The sequence below is a fragment of the Mesoplodon bidens genome (assembly GCF_964165515.1).
Source record: "Mesoplodon bidens genome assembly, chromosome: 10".
Lineage (NCBI taxonomy): Eukaryota > Metazoa > Chordata > Mammalia > Artiodactyla > Ziphiidae > Mesoplodon > Mesoplodon bidens.
The window spans coordinates 41,799,209-41,817,666 of record NC_138172.1 but is presented as its reverse complement, the minus strand read 5'-3'; the positions used below and the strand labels follow the sequence as shown (position 1 = coordinate 41,817,666).

The window sequence follows — 18,458 nt, the reverse complement described above, 5'->3', positions numbered from 1 at the left end:
TTCTGGCTGGCAATATAAAATTTCCAGATGGGGAAATTTTCCGCAGAAGAGGGGGCATATAGGACCCCTTGATGTAATGTACTTCTTTCACCCCCGTCGCTGCAGTGGTAGCGTGTCCCAGAGCTGTGCCTTCTATGCTCCTTCCTGCCCTGCTTCTCCTTCAGCTCCACCTCCTCCGGCTCCTCTGTCTACCGCCACCTGCCCCACCAAACTCCCTCTCAATAGAAGGAGGTGCCCTCATAGGTGAAGGCACCTGGGGGGTGAGGTGACGGGGGAAGGCCAGGTGCCTGTTGCCGGCAGAGCCAGAAGTGCCGGAGCAGACTTTTGAGGTGTCTGCGGAACTTGACCCCGACAAAGACATAGAGCACCGGGTTGAAGCAGCAGTGGGAGAAGGCAACGTTGCGGCAGATGAGCAGGACATAATCCAGCTGCTGGCTGACCTCGCAGCTCTGAATGACCCCAAGTTTCAACAGTGTCTGCAGAAACAGGATCAGGTTGTAGGGAGCCCAGCTAAGGAAGTATGCCGCCACAATGGTGAAGATGAGCCTAACTGTCCGGTGGCGCCGTTTGGACCGCGAGCGGAACAGGGTCCTGAGAATCTCCACGTAGCAGAACAGGATAATGCCCAAGGAGAGAAGGAAGATGATGTTGTGCTGGTAGACTGAGGCTAGGAACCACTCGAGTTCTGAATAATCACAGCCCGAAGGGAACACCTTGTGGAAGATGGCATCGGGGATGGAGGACAGGATGCTGGCTGCCCACACAGCTATGGTCACCAGCACGCGGCACTGGAGGGTGTGGACACGCAGGGATGAGATGGGACTCACCACGGACAGGTAGCGATGGATGGTCATGATGGTCAGGAAGGTGATGCTGCTGTAGAGGCTGATGGAGAAGATCATGTTGAGGAGCTTGCAAAAGAAGTCTCCCAGCAACCAGCCCCAGTGGTACCCCAAGATCCACACGGGCAACAAGCAGGAGAACACCAGGTCTGAGAGACACAAGTTGAGGATGAAGACGTTGGTGAGGGACTCCAGGCTCTCATACATCACCAGGACCCACAACACCAGGCTGTTGCCCACCATGCTGAGGAAGAACACCAAGCAGTACAGGATGGTGGTGCTGAAGGTGGCAAAGACAAAGGTCTTCTTCTCACACAGAAAGCTCTGAGGATCATACTCAAAAGGGGTGGTGGTCTCCGGGATGTCTGAGGGCTCCATCTAGACGTTGAGAGCATCTGAAGTGATACAGACATGGAGTTCAAAGCCATGTGGTTAGGCTAGAGAGCAATAGGACCCATGATACAAAAAAGTGTGGTTCATGGTCCAGCTACTGGTTGGCGAACTATTTATAATGAAATTAGGAACTTTTGCCAAAACGTGAAGTTACTAAGCATGCTGTTTAGTTTGGTTAGCATTTTTTCTTAGCAAGACTTTCTTGAAGGAAGTGACACATTAATTTACAATATGTCATAAGCCCCTTCCCTTCTTGAAGACTGTCATTTGAGTAACACTAAGCTAGACCAGTGTCCCAGTAGGTGTAGGAGAAAGACAGTGGAACTGGATTCAAAGACCTGAGATCAAATGTGGGGCCCAATATCACGTTCCTGGGCAAGCTTTTTAACCTTTCTGAACCTTGGGTCCTCATCTACAAAACAGCACTAATGATCCCAGAGTCACTCCTTCATTTATTCAACAAATACCTGCTAAGAATTTACTACACCCATCTGCCCTTCCCTCTCCTCTCCCTCTGTCCCTCCCTTCCTTTCTTTCTTCCTCTGCTCCTTCCTTTTCTTCCTCCCGTAAAGTGTACAAACCCTGGTGGCAGGATTGTTTCAGGAAACTTGCCGTCTCCAGGAACTGGTCCAAAAAGAGAGGACACAAAAGGAGCAAACATCTCTCTCACGTAAATCCAATTATGAAATAATCTCAAGACTTCAGTGAATGTTGAGAATCTGGGAGATCAAATTCCCACTAACACAGAGGATTAACTCTCAGAGCAGAAAGCTTCATCATCTGGGAGTTTGGTCTACAGAATATCTTACAAGCAAGTGGAAATAACCTAAGTGTCCAATAGGAGGGGAATAGCTAAGAAAACATATGGTCAAATTGACTTAATCCTCTGTGCTAGTGAGATTTTAGAAATAGTGAGACTAGGACTTCCCTGGTGGTGCGGTGGTTAAGAATCCGCCTGCCAGTGCAGGGGACACAGGTTTGAGCCCTGGTCTGGGAAGATCCCACATGCCGCAGAACAACTAAGCCCATGCGCCACAACTACAGAGCCTGTGCTCTAGAGCCCGCGAGCCATAACTAGTGAGCCCACGCGCCGCAACTACTGAAGCCCCCATGCCTAGAGTCTGTGCTCCGCAACAAGAGAAGCCCGCGCACCGCAACGAAGAGTAGCCCCCGCACGCCACAACTAGAGAAAGCCTGCGTGCAGCAGTGAAGACCCAATGCAGCCAAAAATAAAATATAAATAATAAATAAATTTATTTTTTTTAAAAAAGAAGAAATAGTGAGACTAGAAGGCCAAGGAGACAAAAGAGAAGTGATTGAAGAGCTGGAAATTTCACTGAGAGAGGGGCAAATGAAGCTGCAGGGCCTCAGAGAAGGGTGGGAGACTTGGATGAAGCAGCTGCCTGAAACAGATAAGAGAGCTCTCATCATCCACTATGTGTCAGGCACTGTGCTAACACATTATACTCAACTGCTCCCTTAATCCTGCAACGCTCTCTTAAGACGTGACCATTTCCATTTTATAGAAGAGGAGACAGGTTCAGACTGGTAAAATGACCTTCTCAATGTTATAAAGCCAGGAAGCAGCAAGGAGGGCCAAGACTGGAACCCGGGCTTTATGACCTTGTATTCTGAGGAGGAGAACTGGAGAAATAATTTCCCACTTCCTAGTTTGGGACAGGAGGAAAAATAGTCTCAGAATGTATCAGAATGTATCCTATTTTAGGTAGTTAAATCAACTGGTGTCTCTAAACACAAAAGTGAAGATAGTTGAAAATATTAATATGGTGGTTTTGTTTTGTATTCTTTTGATATCTAGAGAGGGATACATATGCTTTTGCATGTTTACTGTCCACTTCTGTTTCTTATTTTTAAAGAGTTTACGGATTTTATTCATTTTTCTACTTGGGATAACACTGTTTTTCTTATGGATTTTTAAGAGCACTTTATTTAGTCTGGTCAACCCATTCTGCTTTTGACTATGTCTTATGGCCTTGCTTTTCTGACATTTAGAAATTGGGTACTTACATTTTAAAGAAGAGCTTATCTGACTCAATACAACAGCCCTTAATGACCAATGACATATGCCAGGCGCTATGATAGATGCTGGATTATATAGTATGAACATAATACACTCTACCTACAAGAAGCTTACAGTTTAGAATGAAATCAGAAATGATACAAATATCTGGGATCTCCTGTAGTGTGACAAGTGGGAAGTGGAGATATTTTGAAACAGGGGTTTGTAAGCACCCTTCATATCGTACAAAGCCAAAGCTGGTTGTCTGAAAAAAATTTTTTAAAGGTACTAAAACTGTAGCTAGACTGAGAACAAAAAGAGAGAGAACACGAACTGTCAATAGCAGGTATGAACGAGTGCTTATTGCTACAGATCTTACAGAATTTAAAAGAATAACAGAAAAATATTATGATCAGTTATAACAAATTCAACAACTTAAACGAAATGGACAGATTTCCTTAAAAATTCAACCTACCAGAACTGACATGAAATGATATGACATAGTCCTACCTTTATTATAGTAATTTAGTTAACTCTAAAAAACTGTCCCAGATGATTTTCTAGTGTGTTCTGTCCAACATTTAAGAAGAAATAACACCGATCTTAGGCAAACTACCTGAAATACAGGATGGAATAATTCCCAAATTGTTTTATGAGGCCAGCATAGCCCTGATACCAAACCAGAGAAAAATATTACAACAGAAAACTATAGACCAATATCCCTCATGAAGACAGACATAAAAATCCTTAACCAAACATTAGCAAATCAAATCCAGCAATATATTTTAAAAGGTTAATACGTCACGACCAAGTGTTTATCCCAGAAGTATGAAGTTGGTTTAATATTTGAAAATAAATCAATTTAAGTGACCATATTGAGACAAAAACTATATGATCCTTTTTGATAAATGCAGAAGAGCATTTGACAAAACTCAACACTCATTCATGATATAATCACTCAGCAAACTAGAAATAAAAGGGATATCAGGTACCTACAAAAAACATTCCAGTTTTTTGTTAGTTATTGATTCATTTACTCAAAATTTCAGAGGAGCTGCCAGTCAGGGCCTGGTAGGCCTTGGGCACAGAAAGAAGAATGGTGCCAAACCCCAAACCTCTCCAAGTTACATCCTAGGGGTTTGGTTCCCTTTGCCTGTCATTGCTCTCCCACCCCATCTCTGAAGCCCACTTCAATTCTAACAGAGTAACTTTAGCTTTCTGGTCCACTTTATAATTTGGATTGAGAAATACAGCTCTAAACTACCCAAACACTAATAATAACAATGCCTTACATAGAGACTTATAACCAAACACCTCCACTTTCTTTAGCACAAGGAAAAGCAAAGCATTATATATGATAGTTGTACTCAAAGCACAGTCCACAGACCTGCTTTTTAGCAACACAGGTTTTTGGGAATCCTCAGATCCAGGGAATCAGAGCCTCTGGAGGGAGGGCTCAGGAATCTGCATTATTTACCTGCTCTCCAGGTGGCTCTGATACCTACCCGGGAGTTTAAGAACTCCTGCTATAGGCTATTAGAAGTAGAGGAAAACATACGTTTGAAATGTTTGTAAAGGAACTCACCTATATCTGCACCTCTTTACATGCTTCTTGAGGCAGAAATGGTGCTTCTTTGTTTCATATTTTGCGCAAAGAAACCGAAACACCCACCCTGCCCAGTAGGCTAGAGGAAGGTGGGGGAAGGCTAATGTGCAGAGTCTCAGAGGGAGACAGAGGGAGAGACAGGGAGTCTTCCTAACCCCCCTCTTCCCACCACTAGGCGTCCTGGCTTGATCTGCTCCCAACCCGCCACTCCACCCAAGACCTCATGTAGAACCTGGCTACGTCACTCGTCACTTGGAAGAGAGCTGGTCACCCAGCCTGTCTCCACAGGAAGGTGGGGTCCACAGCTTAGGGATCATCTAAGCCCCTGGGTTCCACCAAGGATAGATGCAGGTAATTTTGGAGTTGGAAGGGATCATAAAAGATAATGTATTTTTTTAAAGTGGTATTTTAATCTTATCAAAAATTATAGTTGATTAATGTACCAGTAATACTTTATTATTATTTTAAATTGAAATAATTCATGTAATAAAAAATTTAGCATTTTAAATTGTATAATTCAGTAGTTTGGGGCATATTCACAATGTTGTACACCACCATTACTATCCAATTCAGAACATTTCCATTACCCCGAAAGAAATTCATGCTTGTTTGTCAGCAGAAAATCCTACTCCCTACCTTGCTCCATCTCTTGGCAACCACTAATCTACTTTCTGTCTCTATGGTTTTGCCTATTCTGCACATTTCATATAAGTGGAATCATATGTGACCTTTTGTGTCTGGCTACTTTCACTTAGTATAATATTTTGAGGGTTCATCCATGTTGTAGCATGTACCAGTACTTCATTCCTTTTTATGGTTGAATAATATTCCACTGCATGGATAAGCCACATTTTAACCAGTCATCAATTGAATGACATTTGTGTTGTTTCTACTTTTTGGCTATGATGAATAATGCTGCTCTGAACATTCACTTGTAAATTTCTGTATGGATATATATTTTCAATGCTCCTGGGTATTTACCTAGTAGTGGAATTGCTGGATTGTTTAGTAACCCCATGTTTAGCTTTTTGAGGAACTTCCAAATCATTTTCCACAGAGCTGTGCCATTTTATTTTCCCACCAGTAATGTATGAAGGCTCCAATTCTGTTGATCTTCTCTGCAAAAATGGGATCGTATCATGTACACTGATTTATCCTTTTTCCATTAAACAAAACGGCATGAAAGTCTTTCCAAGCCTTCTTCTTTATAACAGCTGGAAATTGTTCCACTGCATTATGGTATCAGGCTTTACTTATTTTCCTGTCAATGGACACCCAGTTTGCTTTCAATTTTTAAAATTATCACAATGCTGCAGGGATTAAAGGTATATCTAATACATACACCTTTAATGTACTGGTGTTGAATTACTGTAGGATGGATTTCTAGAAGTGGTGCATTTCTGGGTCACAGGGAATGTGCATTTTACATTTTGGTAAGTACTGCCAAAATACTTACCATTTAGAACCTCTAAAATGGTTGTTATTTATTTACATTTCCAAAATAGTGTATACCTGGTCAAAATCAGGTGTTACTAACTTTAAAAATTTTGTTCATTCTGAAAGGATACTTGTAGTATCATGTTGTTTTGATTAAAATATTGTTATTTTGAGTTAGGAATTTTCTCTAAAGATTTATTGTCCAATTGTGTGTGTGTGTAATTGTTCCTTGCTGAGGTAGATAATTATTGCAAGGACTCATATAGCAAGTGTTTAACAAATGTTTGTTCCCTAAATATGAAGATACAATTTGAAACTAACGTTTTCACATTTCCTCACATTTGGTTTCATTGTGAAAAAAGTTCATGCTCTCGCCTTAAACAGAAAGTTCTAAAACACTGTTCAGGCTCGACAAAGATGGAATTGAGTTCCAGCCTCATACAGACTCGACATACAGAAGGGGAAGTTCAGTTCTGGGTAAAGCACAATGTGGATAGGGGCCTGGTTATCACATTCAGGGTCTGGGCCCATCTGTGGGCAAGTGGGATCCAGGGCAGAGACCAGCATCAGAGGTCTTTGGCATCAGCATCAGAGTGGGGCTCTTGGCGGGAATTAATTGCTGTTAATAGGGGAACCACTGACTCTAGATCCCCAGGGTCTCATGATCTAATTGGACCAAGTCCAGCAAGATGGATGGTTCTGTTTGAGCCTCAGCCCCATGCACATGAGAAAAGGCACAGGCATGGGCAAATGAAAGGTCTTGCAGCTTTGGGAGCCCTTGGAGAGAGCATCCTGGCTTCACTGGGAAGTACATTCACAGGGCACAGGAGGGAGGAGGCTGACAGCATCCAGAAGGCCCATCCACCTCTCTGTTGGAACATCTAGCCCCTGGCTGGAGTGGCCCTAGTGGGAGAGACTAGAGCTAGTGTTTGATCTGGGCAGAGGTATGCTGGAGCTGGCTCATACCAGCTTGTGTGCGTTTTATTTTTAGGAATTTTATGAGTTGGTTGCTGTTGCATTAGTAGCATGAAATCAACCATGGTGGAAGTATTGACACCTTGGAATATGGCAATCACTGCAAATCAGGGCTTTTCCCTCTGGAGAGCTGGTTGTTAAAATTTACCAGCACACCACTGGATAGAAGGTTAGCATTTTCTCAGAATTGCTCCTGAGATAAAGTCCCAAATTCCCAAATGGTATCATTCAGGATTCCAGAAAGGGACAGATGGCCCTCTCAAGAGGGTGACTGAGGACAATGCAAGGAAAGGACTTTTACAAAGGTGTGGGCAGGGTGTAGGGAATGCAAGCAGCGATGGTGAAGTACCCTTGGGCCAGCAAGAGTGGGTAGCTGCTACTGAGCCAAGGGCTGAATGCACAGAGAAAGAGCCACTGAAGGACCTGGTGAGACGGGCCCTACAAGAAGGTTGCTGGACACTGGATGTGGATGTTGACAGAGGAAGTATTCACTTCCACCACTTGCCCAGCAGAGAGAGAGCCAGAAGAATAAATGTGCCAACCTCTTTCTCCTCCCGTCCCACTCCACCCAAACTCCTGCTGGTGCCTTCTACTGGCACCAGCAGGGAGGCAAGGGAGACTTGATGCAGCCCATACAGGGGAGCCTCAGAAGCAGAGGCGGGTGGGGAAGGTGGAAGGCAGACCTGGAGGGATGGAGGTAAGGCATCCAGTTCAGAGCCTTAAGTGGTCCATCCCCATCCAGCTCATTTGATGCACGCTTCCCTTGCCCACTGCACTCGGTGGCCACACACGCTGCTTCCTCCCTCCCCGCTAGTTCATTCCCCCTCCTCCTTGGCTTAAACTTCACCCTCCTGTTGACTGTGTTCTTTTACACCTTGTCATTCTTCAAAGCAATTCTCTGCTTATGCTTATTATGCTTATCATTTTTATCCAATAATGATTCATTTAACAATTAAAATACCAGCAGCCAACATTTACTGGCACTTCCCACATGCCAGGCACTGTGTAAGTGTTAGGCTGTATTCGAGAGGGCAGGCACCACATCTCTGTCTTGTTCATTGCTCTCTCTCTCCAGTGTCCGGGACAGAGCCTGGAACACACTAGGAGCTTGACAAACATGTGGAGTAGAAATCCTCACAATGACCCTAGCAAGTGTTTCCCAGCTCGTCTGTAGTATGGGAGATTACATATGGCTGCAAATGTTTTACTGCTCCTTCCACTGAGAGGCAAAGTCTAACTCCATTCTCCTTGAATGTTGCTGGTCTTGGTGACTTACTTGACTGATAGGATGTGGTGAAAGTGAGATTCTGGGACTTCAGCTGGGTCCCTAACATTCTCATTGATAGCCTTGAACCACCATTTATGAAGTCCAACTCCATGAGGCCACCATACTGGTGAGGCCACACGTGGAGTGGCTGATAGTTCTGGCTGAGCCCAGCTCTCCAGCCTTCTCTGTTGGGGCTAGACCTGGGAGGGAAGCTGCCTTGGAGCAGCCCTCCATCTCCTAGCTCAGTGGCATTGAGGGACCGCCACTGATGCCACACAAAAAAGGATTACCCAGCTGAGTGCTGCTCAGGCTTCTGAGTCACAATTTATGAGCTATAATAAAATGGCTCTTATTTTAGACCTCTATATTTGAGGGTGCTTAATTACACAACAATAGTCAGAACTTATAATATTGGTTAGGGGGAAATCCCTATGCTGATTTTCCATCCCACCTTTACCCATCCCACGTTCTACGTGCCCCTTGACGACTATCATCACCCAGAGTCTTGCTGACTCTCCAGCAAGTTACCTTTGATGTGGCTTTAACAGAGGTGCCCACTCAAGGTAGCTTCCATTTGAACATGGCTGGGAAATCCCCCAAGGGCAGGCCTGGCTGCTCGGTAGGCAGCAAAGAGAGCTGAGTTGTTCTGGGTCAACTGCCAAATCTTCACATGGCCCCCTTCAACCTTTTGTGACAGTGAAATTCCCGACTCCCGGGGAGAGGCCCTTTCCTTGGAGGCCTGCTCTGCCCACCTGACCACGCACAGGCCTGGATGGATGGTTTTCACGCTGCCAGTTGGGGAAATCAGGTGCTGGCCAGGGCTGCCCCGGCTTCCACTGCTGCCCCGCTCCCTGGCTGGTCCCGTCCCAGGCAGAGCCAACACTGCTGGCATCACCAGGACTTGTCTGTGAGGAGCTTCCGAGGGCCACACGCATTGCAGCTAGAGGACTAAACCCTGGGGGTGTGCTCTGAAGGTGTGCAGGGTTCTGAATGGAGCCCTTTGGACGTTTCTGGCAGCACCGCAGGCTAAAGAGACGTCTGAGAGGCTTGAGGCCTCTCGATCTTCTCTAGGGCCTCCGGAAGGGGCCGCGTGGGGATGTCCCTGGGGCTTTGCCAGCACATCCTGAGCAGCAAGGTCTCCCTCTTCTCACTACCGCCAGTGCTCCTCAAGCACAGTTGGATGGGTGGCTGGGCGTCGTGACAGCATTCCTGGCAGAGGCTGCAAGAGTTCGGAGAAGAGCGAGTACAGGATGTGTTCGTGAGGCAGTGAGACAGGTGTATCAGGGCCAGACCTCACAGAGCCTCGGACGCTCCTGGATGCCCTTGGCACAGCCATCATTTCTGCACTATGTTGGGCTCGCGGAGAATGCAGATTTCCAGGCCCTGCCCAGACCTATAGAAACAAGCTCTTCAGGTGAGGCTTGGGCCTCTGCATTTGTGACAAGTGTCCGGGGGGTTCCGAAGGAAGCCAGGCAGTGTAGAGATTAATCCCACGGGCTCCAGAGTTAGGCTGCAGGGGTGCAAACGTGGACTCCAGGATTCAGTGCCCATGGACTTTTGGCACCTCAGTTTCCCCACGTGAATTGCAGATAATTACAACATCAACCTCACTGACTTATTATGAGGATTAGACAAAGTGAATGAGTTAGGTACTTAGGACAATGCCCAGTGAGCGCTCAATAACTGTGAGTTCCAGCTACCCGGATGATGGCAGTAGATGCAATGCAGGAAGCTGTACCTTCAGTACAGGGTCAGATCTCAATAAATGTTTGTTGAATGGAGGACAAGAGCAAAACACGTTCAGCCATACCACTGGCACAACCATGCCATGAACATTTATTTTTATAGCAAGCTCTGGCATTATTCTAGGCGCTGGTGGTTCAAAAAGGAATAAATCGTTCCCTGCCCTTAAGATGCTCACAGGCTCACAGATGTGGAAATGGGTGGTTAGGATACAGTGTGTTAAGTGTGATGTGAGGGACAGGCTCTGGGCATACCTTGGAGAGGCAAGGAAGACTTCCTAGAGGAGGTGATGTCAAAGGGAGATCTGGAGGATGAGTAGGAGTTATGCAGGGAAAGGGGGCTGAATGCCAGGTGTGGGGGAACACTTATGCAGTAGGGCACATTCTGAGCCTCCCAATGACTCCAAGTGAGAGAGACGTGTGGTGGAAGAAGCAGACCGCTGGGGTTTGAGGGTGGAAAGATGAGCAGCATCAGCTGGTGGGGTGGAGCTGGGTTGCCCAATGCCTTCAGGTCTGACCAGCTAGCTCATCTCACGCACTGCACGTCCTTATCACGAAGATTGCCTTGTGTGTCACTGAATAACGGTCCCCTGGATTAGTCAGTTAGCACCCTGCTTCGGTGTCCAGAGTAGGAAAAGTCACAGAGGTCCAAGTCCCTGCCCAAGCCACTCTCAAGTGGAGGAATGTCAAATAATTTGGAGTCCATGTTTCAAAATCACCACATGGAGATTCAGGGAAAAGTTCCTGAAGGAGAGGACATGGGCCAAGTCTTGAAAGGTGAGTAGGACTGAACAGGGAGAGAAGAGGAGGAAGGATGTGCCATTCGGGGACCAGCAAATGTAAACATCAGGAGATAGGAAATCTTGGGGCTGGGTCAAAGGACTCAACTTAGGCTCGAGACGAGATGTGTGCTGAGAGGGGCACTGGGAGATGAGCAGGAGAGGGAGGCAAAGGCCCTTGGGTGCTAAGCTCAGGAGTCTGAAATTCATCCTGAATGGAGAACTAGTAAAGGGTTTTAAGCAGAGGAATAAGGTGATCCATGGATTCACTAGGATGCTCTTGGCTGTAAGTGACAAAGCACAGGACTGAAGAGGCTTAAGTGGTCGAAGCTGTTAATTTTCCATAGGAAGGTAATGCTAGGGTTGGTGCAGCAACTTGGCGATGTCATCAAGAACCACGGCCCCTTCTACCTCTTGTACTAGCCTCAGCACCTCTGTAGTATCATTCCTCACAACTGCAAGATGGCTGCTATGGCACCAAGCATCACAGCTTTGTAAAGCATCCAAATCAGGAAATAAGGAGGCATATGTCTAAACAAGCAGCTTTCATTGGGGGCAATTTTGTGATGTCTGGGGGCATTTTTGGTTCTCACAGCTTGGAGGAGGTACTGACATCTAGCAGGTAGAGGCCAGGGATGCTGACAAACAGGACAAACTCCCATGAGAAAATTAAAATGGCAATAATGTCGAGGTTGAGAAACGATGGTCTAAACGGACTGGGTGCCCTTAGCTTATACACGGAGGTGAAGTTGTGTCACTGCACATTTGTAGCTAAGAGCCCAGAGATTCAGTTTCATGTCTTAGCTGCTAAGGGACACTAGACACTGCCAGATATGTCAATGTATTATAAAGTTACAACCAAATGAGGTTCTAGATAGACTGAAATGTAAGAAGTGAAACCAAGAAAGGGGGAAAACAGAAATAGTTATCAGATGGATGGGGAACGACTTCATAAACATATATTTACATATATTGCATATAAACATAAATACAATATGTCTATGGCTTTCAGCACATGTCATTTGAGAAGGGCATTATTATCTGTCAGACAGTGAATTGGTTTGCAGGATATAGCTTGCTTTCTTCTTGATACATCCTTAGTTCCTGGAATTTCTATTCTATTGTTGTAGTCAGTGTAGTGTCTTTTTTCCTTTCACTTTTCTGAAGCAGAATTAGTTGGATTGACCTTGTTGTGACAGGGGCAGTGATGGTGGGAAGGGGGGAAGAAGCTGACTTAGAAGGCAGGGGTTGCCAACATACAAGAAATTCAGCTTGTCTACAGTCAACCCAGACCCTGAAATGTCACTGGTATTTCTGCTGGAGGTTTCTGGTTTGGCCTAATTCTTTTAGAGATGTAATGCTGATTTGGTACTTTTTTTTTCCTTCCTAAACAGCTTCCTTTTCCTGTTTTTTGTTTACCATGGTCTCTGCTATTAGCCTTGTTTTTTGGAAATGAGAATTTGAGCTCTGATGGTTAGGTGTGGGTATAAGTATGCCATGGGTGTGTGTGTGTGTGCATGCGTGTGTGTGGTTGTGTGCTCCTGTGTGTGTATGTATAGATTTCCATGTCAACACAAGTTGGCTGGCAAAGTTCTGGACTCTTACAATGACAAAGATGGGTCTCCTTCTAACCCACCCTCACTATGAAAACAACAGCTGAAAAGAATATAATAAAAATAGTAAACCAACTAACTGTACCTGAAAATCTTCAACAAGTGAGTTACTGGAAAACAAATAGCACACTTTTTAATAATCCAAGGATCAAACAAGACTCAAGGGGAATTAAAAAAAAACACACTGAATGGCATAAAAGTGAAAATACAACATCAAACTTTGTGGGACACAGTTAAAGCAGCACTGAGAGGGAAATTTTTAGCACTAAATGCTTAAATTAGAAAAGAGAAAATGTCCCACATAAATAATCCAAGCACCTATCTTAAAAACCTAGAAAAAGAAGCAAAATAAACTCAAAGTAAGTAGAAGGAAAGAAAAAATAAAGAGAAGAATTGATAAAATTGCAAACATAAACCCAAGAGAAATGAAACAAAAAAAGTTTGTTCTTTGAAAAGATCAATAAAAGTGATATGCCTCTAGAACGACTAACGATAAAAGAGAAAGACACAAATTACTAGTATCAGGAAGGAAACAGTGGATATTGCTACAGATTCTGCAGACATCAAAGATAATAATCAAGGACTTCCCTGGCGGTCCAGCGGTTAAGATCCCATGCTCCCAATGCAGGCGGCCCAGGCTCAATCCCTGGTCAGGGAACTAGATCTCGCGTGCCGCAACTAAAAAGATCCCACACGCTGCAGCTAAAAGATCCTGCATGCCACAACTAGACCTGGTGTAGCCAAATAAATAAATAAATAAAAATTTTAAAAAGATAATAATCAAATAGTATGAACATCTATATAACTTAGATGAAGTAGACTAATTCCTCAAAAAACACAGGTTACCACAACTCACCCAATATGAAATAAATAAATAAATAAATAAATAAATAAACTCACCCAATATGAAAGGGCTCACCCAATAAGCCCTTCAAGGAAACTGAAGTCATAATTTAAAACTCCTGAGAAAGAAATTTCCAGGCCCAGATAATTTGACTGGAGGATTCTTTTAAATGTTTAAAGAAGAATTAACACCCATTCTACATAACCCTTTCCAGAAAACAGAAGAAGAGAGAACACTTCACACCTCACTTTGTGAGACCAGTATTACCCTGCTACCAAAACTAGATAAAGATGGTACCAAAAAGTACATAGTATAACGACAGATGAATATCCTTCACAAATACAAATGAAAAAACTCTTTAATAAATATTAGCAAATAGAATATGGGGTTTATTCCAGAGGTGCAAGGCTGGTTCAATACTTAATCAGCGAAATCCACTGTATTAAAAGGCTAAAGAAGAAAAACCACATGATCTTATCAACTGATATAGAAAAATCATTTGACAAAATTCAACAACTATTGGGACTTCGCTGGGGGGGCAGTGGTTAAGAAGCCACCTGCCAATGCAGGGGACACAGGCTCGATCGTTGGTCTGGGACGATCCCACATGCTGTGGAGCAGCTAAGCCCATGCGCCACAACTACTGAGCCTGCGCTCTAGAGCCCGTAAGCCACAACTACTGAAGCCCACGCGCCTAGAGCCCGTGCTCCGCAACAAGAGAAGCCACTGCAATGAGAAGCCTGCACGCCGCAACAAAGAGTAGCCCCCGCTCGCCGCAACTAGAGAAAGCCCACATGCAGCCAAAAATAAATAAATAACTTTATTTAAAAAAAAATTCAGCAACTCTTTATGATAAAACTCTCAGAAAAAACTAAGGATGGGGGGAACTTCCTCAAGTTGATTAAAAAATACCTATTAAAAACCACCAGCTGACAAAATACTAATGTTGAAAGACAATGTTTTCCCATAAGATTGGGAGCAAGGCAAGGGTGTCTATATGAACCACTCTTGTTCAATATAGTACTGGAAGCCTCGGGCAGCACAGTAAGCAAAAGGAAATAAAAGGTGTACAGGTTGGAAAGGGATAAATAAAACTGTCCCTGTTTGCAGATGGCATAATGGTCTACCCAGAAAATGCCAAATATCCAAAAACAAAACAAAACTGAAACAATTCCTAGGATAATAAGTGAGTTTAGCAAAGTTGTAAGATATAAGATCAACATATAAAAATCAATTGTATTTCTATATATTAGCAATAAACACATGGAAAGCAAAATTTAAAGTACAATATTATTTACAATCTCTCTCTCTAAAAAGAAATACCTGTGCATAAATCATCAAAATGTACAAAACATGTACACCAAAAATTATAAAATGCTGATGAAATAAATAAAAAAGATCTAAATAAATGGAGAGATATTCATGGGTTGGAAGATTCATCATAGTAAAAATGTCAATTCTCCCTCAAATGATATATGGTTATAATGAAATTTTTAGCAAAATCCTCCAAGATTTTTTGTAGGCAGAGACAGGCTTATTCTAAAATTTATATAAAAAGCAAAGGAATTAGAATAAATAAAACATTTTGAAAAAGAAGAAAGAAATGGGAGTAATCCCTCTGTCTATTTCAGGACTTATTATGCAGCTACAGTAATTAAGACCGTAGTATGGGCAGAGGGGTGGACACCAACATTAATGGAAGGGAATGGAAAGCCCAGAAATAGCCCCACACCAGTAAGGCCATCTGATTTTTGACAAAGGTGCAAAAGCAATTCACTGGAGGAAGGATAGCTGACTTTTCAACAAATGGTGCTGGAGCAATTGGATATTCATAGGCCAAAAAATAAATAAAGAAAGAACCTCAACTTAAATTTTGGATTTTATATAAAAATTAACTCAAAGTGCATCACGGTTATAAATGTATATATAAAATTACATAAACTTTTAGAAGAAAACATAGGAGAAAATCTTGGGGACCTAAAGTTAGTGACAAGTTCTTAGACATAACACCAAAAGCATAAACAAAAGAGATAAATTAGACTTCATCAAAATGAAAAAGCTTTGCTCTGCAAATGATCCTGTTAAGATAAGCTACAGACTGAGAGATAGCATTTGTAAACTGCATTATCAGACAAAGTACCCATGTCTAGAATATATACAGAATCCTCAAAAGTCAGCAGTAAAAAAACCAAACAATTCAGTTAAAAATGGGTAAAGAACTTGGAGAGACATTTCACTGAAGAGAATATACAGATTGTAAATAGGCACATGAAAAGATATTCAACATCATTAGCCATGAGGGAAATACAAATTAAGACTATGATGAGATATTACCACATACCTATTAGAAAAGCTAAAATAAAAACCAGGGGCCATGCCAAAATCTGGCAAGGATGTAGAGAAATGATCTCTCATACATTGCTGTAGGAAATGTGAAATGGCATAGCCACTCTGGAAAAGAGTATGACAGTCTCTTAAAAAACTGAACACACACCATATGATCCAGCAATCACACTCTTGGGCATTTACCCTGGGGAAATGAAAACTTATGTTCTCACAAAAACCAATACATGATTGTTTACAGAAGATTAATTCTTTATAGCCCCAAACTGGAAACAACCAAAATGTCCCATAATGGGTGAATGGCTAAATTCCATACCATGGAATACTACTCAGTAATAAAGAGGGGCAAGCTTTTGGTATATGCAATGATTTGCATAGATCTCAGGGGTTTTATGATTAGTTTAAAAAAATGCAATCTCAAAAGGTCACATACTGAGCAATTCCACTTACATAACATTCTTGAAATGACAAAATCATAGAGATAGAAAGCAGATCAGTGGTTGCCAGGGGTTAGGAATGGTGGGGGCAGGTGTGACTATAAAAGGGTAGCAGGAGGGACATCTTTGTGATGATAGAATCGTTCTGTATCTTGATTGGGGTGGTGGCTACAGAAATCTACATATGTGATAAAATGGAACAGAACTGTACACACACATTGTACTAGTGCCTAATTCCCGGTTTTGATACTGTACTATAGTTATGGAAGATGTAACCACTGGAGGAAAATGAGTGAATTAGGTGGGATTTCTCTATACTATTTTTATAATTTCTTGCTAATCTATAATTATTTCAAAGTTAAACAAACAAAAAAGCTATAATCCTGCTATTTTTAGCTCAAAAATCTTCAACAATTACCCATTGCCCACGGCAGCGGTTTTACAAATTCAGTGTACATAAGTATTACTAATGTTGTATTAAACATGCAAATTCTGATACAGTAGGTAATGGGGTGGGGCGGGGGTCAGCACATCTAACGAGCTCAGCAGTTGATTGGGCTGCAAGAGGGGTCTTCAGGTCACACTTTGAGAAACTCAGACTCTGGCTCTGCTCTTGAGCTCTTAGTCTACAGTTAACACTCTCCTCTACAACAAAAATATATGTTCACCAGATTCAGGACCGGTAAGGCAGGCAAGGAGCCAAGGGTGTGATATTTAAGGAGGCACTCACTCTCGGGTCTATGGAAGTGCAGAGTTAGCACTTCCTGAACCTAAGAGTGAGTGCCTCCTTAAATTTTGCATCTTAGATTGCCTCCACCTGGTCCTGGCCCTGGCCCTGTTCTCCACATAAAGACTTGGATTTAAAGGTTCTTAGCAGCTTTATTCATTATACCCCCAAACTGGAAACAACCAACTGTCAACCAACTAGTGAAGGGATCAGTAAGTTGTGATATAGTCATACAGTGAAATGCTAGTCAGCAATAAAAAGGAACAAACTCTACTAATCCAGATGCAACAAAACAGATGAACCTCACAAACATTATGCTGAGTAACACAAAAGAGTACATATTCTGTTGGAAAATCTGAGAAAGACAAATCTAATTTACACCAACAGAAAGAAAATAAGTAGTTGCCAGGGTGGGTGATTATCTGGGAAGGTGGGTGATTATCTGGAAAGGCGGGTTACAAGGGAACTTTTGGGGGTACCAGGAATGTTTCATATCTTGATCAGTTGTGGTTACACTGGTGTATACTCGTGGAAACACCCATTTAACATGGGTGCATTTTATTGTATGTGAATGACACTTCAATGAAGCTGATTAAATATACAAAACACAAACAAACAAAATCCCCAGCTCTCTCACAAGCATCTGAACCCTGCGCTTTGGGGGAAAGGCCATCTCTTATTGATGGGCTCCGGGTACAACACAGTCGAGTAGGAAGAGCTGTGGTGAGGGGTCAGGACACCTTGATTCTCATCCTAATTCTAGTAATAACTGGCTGGACGACCCATAGGTCAGTCATTAAGCCCTCTGAGTCTCATCTGCTGTGAGTACTTCCCAGGGCTGGTGGGAGCAATAGATACACGAAGTCACCTGGTGAAAAGCTACACATCTGTCAGAAATTTTTACCTGTCCTTGGATGCAAACTGCCCTTTGCACAGCCCTTTGAATTCAAGTCTGGAATGGCTCTAAGAATATGAGGAGATTTTAATAGCATATGCAAATTAAAGCTGCCAGACATCATTTTTTGCCCATGTATTTGGCAAAAATTAGAAAGTCATAATACCAAGGGCTGATGAGAATGAGGAAAGTGAGAACCCTGGAGGCAAGGCTGGTGGGAGTGTGGACTGGTGTAGTATTTGAGGGACAACCTGGAAGAAGGTAAGGCTGCAAATACCTCTGATCTAGCAGTTCCACTCTTGGGTTCCTCATCCAGAGAAACTCTGCATAGGCCATAAGGAGACAGATGGAAAGATGCTCACTCCAACATTGTTTTTGACAGCAAAGATCGGGGACAATCTAGGTGTCTGTCACTAGGAAATAGATACATAAATGTCAGAACATTCACATACAGTAAGACAAAGCAGTAATCAGAAATACATTTACTACAGCTGCACAGTTGTAGCTCAAAAAATCATGTTGAATAAAAAAGTATTCT

General features: G+C 43.0%; 1 protein-coding gene across 1 annotated transcript; it reads right to left on the bottom strand.

Annotated features, from left to right (window-relative positions):
- Positions 1-218: 218 nt before the first annotated feature.
- Positions 219-18,258, bottom strand: XCR1 (X-C motif chemokine receptor 1; the record flags this gene model as incomplete). The annotated part of the gene is made up of 2 exons (XM_081246680.1): positions 18,198-18,258; positions 219-1,237 (listed from the first exon to the last, which is right to left on the bottom strand). The coding sequence occupies exon 2, from the start codon at positions 1,218-1,220 to the stop codon at positions 219-221; it is 1,002 nt and encodes a 333-aa protein (XP_081102806.1). The 5' UTR covers positions 1,221-1,237; positions 18,198-18,258.
- Between the last annotated feature and the right edge of the window lie 200 nt (positions 18,259-18,458).